This window comes from Drosophila serrata, unplaced genomic scaffold (genome assembly GCF_035046125.1).
Source record: "Drosophila serrata isolate PLE 108 unplaced genomic scaffold, ASM3504612v1 contig_302, whole genome shotgun sequence".
NCBI lineage: Eukaryota > Metazoa > Arthropoda > Insecta > Diptera > Drosophilidae > Drosophila > Drosophila serrata.
Window position 1 is genome coordinate 2,053,964 of NW_028257200.1, and position 6,425 is coordinate 2,060,388.

Consider the following 6,425-nt stretch of genomic DNA (forward strand, 5'->3'; position numbering starts at 1 on the left):
TACATCTTACGCGCCTAGAAAACCGTTCTACACGTTTACAGATATATGAGGTCGAATACTCGATTTTTGGGTAGAATGCTCATGTATAATGTGGAATTCCCTTGTATAATGTAAAATATGTAACATATCCTCTCTCTGCTCTCTCGCTGGCTGTTGGGTGAATGTTAATTAACATAATTCTCTCTCGGGTGCTTTCGGTTGTCAGGTCGTTGTTGGTTGCTGAAAATTTATCAAATTACCAAAAATGTATTTATAATATATATTTTTAATAATTTGTTTCTTATCACGGAGATGATATTTAATATTTTACGGGACAAAATAACATTTTTACAGATACATGTAGAATTCTCATGTAAAAATGTAAATACATTAACATACATTTCTGGTCATTTTGAATTCCAAAGCTGTTATTTAACATTTAAGTATCCTAGTTTGACAAAGCTGTTTGAATTTTCGATATTATTATAAAATAAATTATACCAATTTAAAGGAAAAGCTTCAAATTGTAAAGAATTAAACATCTAATAAAACAATTAATTTTATGTAATCGTGGATTTCACACATAAATCTATATTTTAACTTCCCTTACTGATATTTGTCATGAAGTAATCTTTTGTTTTGCAATTCCTGCAAATCCTGGATTTCTTTTAAAACATATTTGGCGTTTTTCTCTTTTCTTAAAATAACCAGCATTACAAAAATAAAATGTACCAGTATTTATATACATATACCATCTTCGTGCAAATGTGTCACAAATTGCCCATTTGGGTAACTTATGTAGCAAGTATTTTGATTAGGGTTGAGAATATATCTTAATACCAATTTATCGATAGTGATATTTTATATTATTATAATTATTTAAAAAAAAAGTTTATTCGATATTATTAAAAATATTCGACAACTCATTAAAGTTTTTGTGCCGTTACTAATAGGAGAAAAACCAAGGGAAGGGTACGTAAATTTTAAATAATTAGTAAAAACAAACTCGCTAAATTATAAATTAAACATTCATTAAAATAACAATAGTAATTTTTCAATGTAATATGTATATATAAAATATGTGCATGGTTTAAAAAATCGTAAAAACATCGGGAAAATAGATGGTGGAAAACATCGATCTATTGCCAGATCTACTGTCAACTTAACTATTTTCTGCCCATATGATACTATCGAATATTTTATTTTCGGTCGATCATCGATTAGGTTCTGTTCGTTACTAAAGGTTCGCAAATTTGAAATTACACGAAGTAGCCCTATTTTTACATTAAAAATAACGTATTTGTATATCCAACAACAGCTTTTGTTAATTTAAGTTTAACCATTCTTCAATATCTTTATAAAAATATACAATTACTATTTTTATATACAGACAAGTGCTTGAGTATAAATTTAGAGATTTTTCGCTATAATTTTAAATAAATTTTTAATTATATATTTTAACGTGTTTAACTATATTCTGTTCATTCTTTGTAGACAAAATTGAATATTTCTTAAGAATTTGATTTATATTTCCAATAGTATTAATTAAAAATGTGATGTGAAAATGTTAGGTGAGTATCTCAATAAACGCAATAAAAATGTTTTTAATTTAAAATCATTGCATTCAGGAATTACTGCTAAAAAACAATTTTAATTAAAGATGATCATAGTTAAAATTACAATGTCGGCATGTTCGTAGGAATTGAGTAACTTTGTAAAAATGGACTTAAGAATTTAAATGCTTATTCATTCTAAGCTCCAAGGGTTTAAAAGTTAAAATAACTATAAATCCCTGTACTATCACCTTTAACCAGAAAACTTTATGCATACAAAATAGCAGATATTTTTCACAACTGTTGCATATTTTCAAAGTAAAAAAAAAGTACTTCATGAGCTTCTGGCAGTTATTTACATTTTATTAGAGATTATAGATTGAGTCGCTTTCTACTTCTAATCCCATATGTTATGCAGATTGTTTTTCAATTAAGCAGCTGGTGATATGAAAATTTCAAAGCCAATTGCTTCAACGGTCAGAGCTAAGAGCATGGAAATAAGTGAAACTGGTTTTTTTTTCAGCTTTTTTGCTTGACCTTGCCCAACGAGAAAAGGGGCAAGTCTTTCCTCCCTCCCTGCCTCCCATTGCAGTTCGCTTGCAGAATCTGATTCAAGTTTAATATGACATCGAGTATATTCTGGACACACGAGATCCAAGCTCTGTTTCTCTGGACCGATGCCCTTGAAGCCTGTGAGTAGGGATCAGCGGGAACCCTTCAAGTTGTGACGTCACTGGAGCTCATTGAACTTAACCAGCAGATCTTGTTCAGAGTTGTTCATATGCTCCCGCATTTTGCTGGAGAATTAGCTGAGATCTTGCACTGACTCTGGACTGCAGTTTGTACCCTAACTCAAGTGGGGAATTTTGCCAAGCGGGAACACTTTAAGAAATTCAAAAAAGTATTGAACGAAACGCATAAAAAAGTAGATAATTACTTTTTTATTCTATATTAAGTATAACTTAATTGTAATACATTAAATAATATGATTTATAAAATAAGAGTTGAGTTGAAAATATATCTTTCAACTCCTACTTTCATTCTGCAAGGGTATTCATAGATTCGGTTTCAAAATATTGCCTGCTCCCGTCTGGGTTAGTCATTCTCCATACTGGTTTATAGTTATTACTGCTGCGTTTTTTCTCAGCTTTTTTTCATTAAGAGTTCTGAGCTTAAAACATTTTGTTCTAAGCGATCTGTAGCTCAGTTTCAGTACAACCTTCTGCACCGACACTTGTGTCAGCTGCGAGCGCGATCTTTGTCAAGTTTTCGGGTTCGGGTTTCCCGTAGAGTTAGCTCCAGTGCGTGATAACTGGCAATATCAGTGTAATACCAGGTAATGCAAGTGGAGACCCCGAACTAATGGGGTGCTAAAGCCAGGTGTTAAGGCGAACAAAATAATTGCTTATTACAAACACTAATGGAGCCTAGTAATTTCTTTGATTACCTCCAATTGTCTGGGGACAATTAATGACGCCCATTGTAAGGGGGTGTTTTGTTCATTAACTTTTGAACTGAAGACGAGCCGACGACACATTGGAGTTTTTACCACTGCAATTGAATAGATCCCTCGCTGGCGAACTGTGTAATTAGTCGGAATTTGTTGAATGTAATCAAATATTGGCCCCGGCACTTTGCACATCACTCCACGAGTGTGCTCTGTGTTTGGTAGTGGTTCTGTGGGTGCTGCACTTTGAGATCGCGGTGGCATCATCAGTGTTATCTCTGAAATTCGCAACCGAGCCAAGTCGCCGCATTGCACTAGACCCCAAGCGACCTGATTAGCCATTGACGATTCCGTGCCAAGCTTATCAGGAGAGCCCGGGGTCCAAATACCCACACACTAAGTAATATATATTTGTTTTGCGGGGTTCAGACGAGGGCGAGTCAGATTCTCGGGGATCAGGGACTTGGGATGGGGCCAAGGGTGCCACGGAAGCTAGGCAGAAGCACTGAACAACAAGCTATTGCCAGGAAGCGCTTGCTATTTAATATTTTTTGTTATACTTTTTAAAATTTGTATCTCAATATAAATATGCCATATTAACTCTCTTACTTACCAGAATCGAATGCAATTTAATTTTGTAAGTCGGAAAACACGGAATCCTACTAAAAATAACTTTTCCTATGTGACATACTGTTATCGCCCGATTAGCTGTCTCCCTTACGCTATCGCTATAGCTTTGTCGGATCCAGTGTTGTTCGGTTTCTACTTAATATTTAATGGTCGCATTCATGGGACTGGGAACATTTGGCCTGATTCCGTTCGGGGGCTCAGTTACACACTTGAAGTCGAGCGGATCGCAACCCATCCAAATGGTAACCAGAAAAACGTCGCCCATCAATAAATGTTGCATGCGAGTGTTTAGACTGGAAATTGCAATGTCAAAATCTTGAAAATGTGGTTAACAATGAGACGTGTGTGAGGTCGGGTATTTAGTGGATTGCCGTATCGGAACAGGTGCTATCTGCCACTGGTGATATTCCCTCCACCTGTGCTTTATGTGGGGTATTCTGGGGGAATCCGTGTGAAAATTGTTTGGCCGAAAACATTGTGTACATGTTTTTATATAGCCGCATAATAATTAACGCTGACTACGCCCACTCTTTGTTGTTATTCAGACGACCAGCAGCAGTCCCCGGACCCGCACAATGCCCACCGTCGAGCATAAGCTGAATATTTCCGAGGAGGAGATACCGGAACAGATACTCCGGCTGGCACAGGAGCAGGGCGAGAGCTCTAGCACCGAGGCAGCGGTCATCGAGCAGTTCCGCAGCTACATTTTGGGTGGGTATACTCGGCCACATCCCTGGCCTTAAGCTAGTGAAGCTTAGTTATCAAGTCCGTAACGAAATTCCGCAGAACGAAACGAATGCCAGCCACACCGCAGCGATGACAAGTATCTGAAGAAATTTCTGCGAGCCCGCTACTGGAAGATTGAGAACAGCTATAGATTGGTGAGTGAGATATACATATTTGATATTTCTGGAAATTTATTTAAGACTTCCTCTAGTTTTACGAACCAATTGTGTATCATTTTGGTATAGAACTTACAATTCATAAGATGTTTGTTTTAATTAAAATAACAAAATATGCTTACTTCTTAGATTTGTTTGTTTTCTTTACAAAAGAAAATGTGTGTTCCACTCATACAATAACAGTTGTTTGTCTAAGATTATAATCCCTTGTTTAAGATTATGTTCAAGTTAATCTGGCAATCCATTGCAATATTATATAAATACATATTACTCGATTTATTAATTGGAAGCAAAACGTTGTCTTTTAAGTTCATTTAGGTATAAAAAAACTAATTTAAATGGCACTAATTATTGTTTTACATATTAATCTTGCAGGGTATTATAATTACAATTAATATCTTGCAACGTAGTGAAGGAGTCATATATATTTTTTATCAGCATCAACTGCCGAGTTGATTTAGCCCTGTCCGGTAGAAAAAAGTTTCTTTTTACCCATTTTTCGAAAATTTTATAAGGGGTTACATCGTTAAAATTGTAGAAATTTCAAGAAAAAGTTAAATTTTTGAATTTGAATTTTTAAATTTAATATGCAGATTTGTTTGGGTAATGAAAATTAGCATATAACACTTGTCTGATTAGAAATTAATTAATATTTGGCTTAGTTATGATCGATTTTCACTGCTTGGGTGTAGAAATTTCGAGTCCCCGAAATTAGCTTCCTTTTTAATAAACAGTTGGTTTTCAGTAACATTTTAATTAAATTCCAATTAAAATCTTATTTGAATATTATTATTATAAACTAACTCTGGTTAGTGTGCTTTTGAAATTCATACTTACATTTTACGGCAGTGGTTAATTTTAATTTCGTTTATTTTTTAATAATAAAATGAATACTTTAACTACTCCTACTTAAAGTTTTTGGCTGCAATTAAATCTCATACAAGTAATTCTTTTATTTACATTTTCTAGCTCTGCAGTTACTACAAATTTCGGGAGCACAACAAAAGCTACTACGAAAAGGTTCGTCCTCTGGATCTGCGCCATGTTGGAGAGTCTGACATCCTGTCAGTGACGCCATATCGCGATCAACACGGTCACCGCATACTCATATATCGCTTTGGACTATGGCGACCCAATCGTGTGATAGTGGACGATATTTTTCGAGCCACCATTGTCCTGCAGGAACTCGGTAGCTTGGAGCCCATCTCCCAAATAGTGGGCGGAGTGGGTATCTTTGACCTGAAGGACTTGGGACTAGAGCACATATTTCACCTCAGTCCCAGTGTGGCTCAGAAAATGATTGCCCTGCTTGTGGTGAGTCTGTTTTGAATATTACTTATACATTGTTTATTTTAAAATGTAGTTTATTTACCAATTATTATGATGATTTTATTTTGTAGACCTCCATGCCCATCCGCACCTCCGCCCTTCATATTGTGAACCAGAATTGGGTTTTCAATGCAGCATTCAAGATTTTTAAGCCCTTTCTGAATGCCGCAATGCGAGAGAAACTGTTCATCCATGGTAGCGATATGAGTTCACTGCACAAACACATCGATCCTGAGCATTTACCTAAACGGTTAGTATTATTTATATCATCTTTTATTAATTTTAATATTAATTTAACTTTTACTCACTTTCAGTTATGGCGGCTTGCACGAAGATTACTCCTATACGCTTTGGCTGGACATGCTGAAGGAACAGTGTCCGACTAATGGGGTGCAAAAGGATATGGAGCAATTGGGCTTCATCTTTGACTAACTCTCAAGTTAGTTAGCTTTACAAAGTAAGAAAGGGAAATTTGAAACTGATAATAATTTTAGTCTGCTTGCCTTATTTTATGATTATTTAAAGTTATAAGGAAGGCGTCACAAGAAGGTTTTATTTGAAGAAAATAAAAAGTATATACTGTAA

At 35.2% G+C, this 6,425-nt stretch overlaps 1 protein-coding gene and 1 long non-coding RNA gene across 3 annotated transcripts; one reads left to right on the forward strand and one right to left on the reverse strand.

Annotated features, from left to right (window-relative positions):
- Positions 1 to 2,458: 2,458 nt before the first annotated feature.
- Positions 2,459 to 3,217, reverse strand: LOC147643026 (uncharacterized). Its single transcript, XR_015272675.1, has 2 exons — positions 2,980 to 3,217; positions 2,459 to 2,902 (listed from the first exon to the last, which is right to left on the reverse strand). It is a non-coding gene; the product is annotated as an uncharacterized LOC147643026 (long non-coding RNA).
- On the forward strand, positions 2,681 to 6,425 carry LOC110181368 (alpha-tocopherol transfer protein). Of its 2 annotated transcripts, none has more exons than XM_020949096.2 (6): positions 2,681 to 2,868; positions 4,155 to 4,320; positions 4,396 to 4,490; positions 5,481 to 5,825; positions 5,912 to 6,090; positions 6,155 to 6,425. In XM_020949096.2, exons 2-6 carry the CDS (start codon positions 4,185 to 4,187, stop codon positions 6,270 to 6,272), a joined length of 873 nt encoding a protein of 290 aa, XP_020804755.1. In that variant the 5' UTR covers positions 2,681 to 2,868; positions 4,155 to 4,184; the 3' UTR covers positions 6,273 to 6,425. The 2 variants fall into 2 exon arrangements, with proteins under 2 accessions (XP_020804755.1, XP_020804754.2); XM_020949095.2 differs by lacking the exon at positions 2,681 to 2,868 and adding an exon at positions 3,688 to 3,851.

Bases quoted from the DNA above. Each gene is read 5' to 3' on its own strand.
- LOC110181368 (XM_020949095.2), top strand. From the start codon at position 3,756: ATGGTCGCATTCATGGGACTGGGAACATTTGGCCTGATTCCGTTCGGG. The intron at 5,826-5,911 runs GTGAGTCTGTTT...TTTATTTTGTAG, and splicing joins AAATGATTGCCCTGCTTGTG to ACCTCCATGCCCATCCGCAC. The intron at 6,091-6,154 runs GTTAGTATTATT...ACTCACTTTCAG, and splicing joins CCTGAGCATTTACCTAAACG to TTATGGCGGCTTGCACGAAG.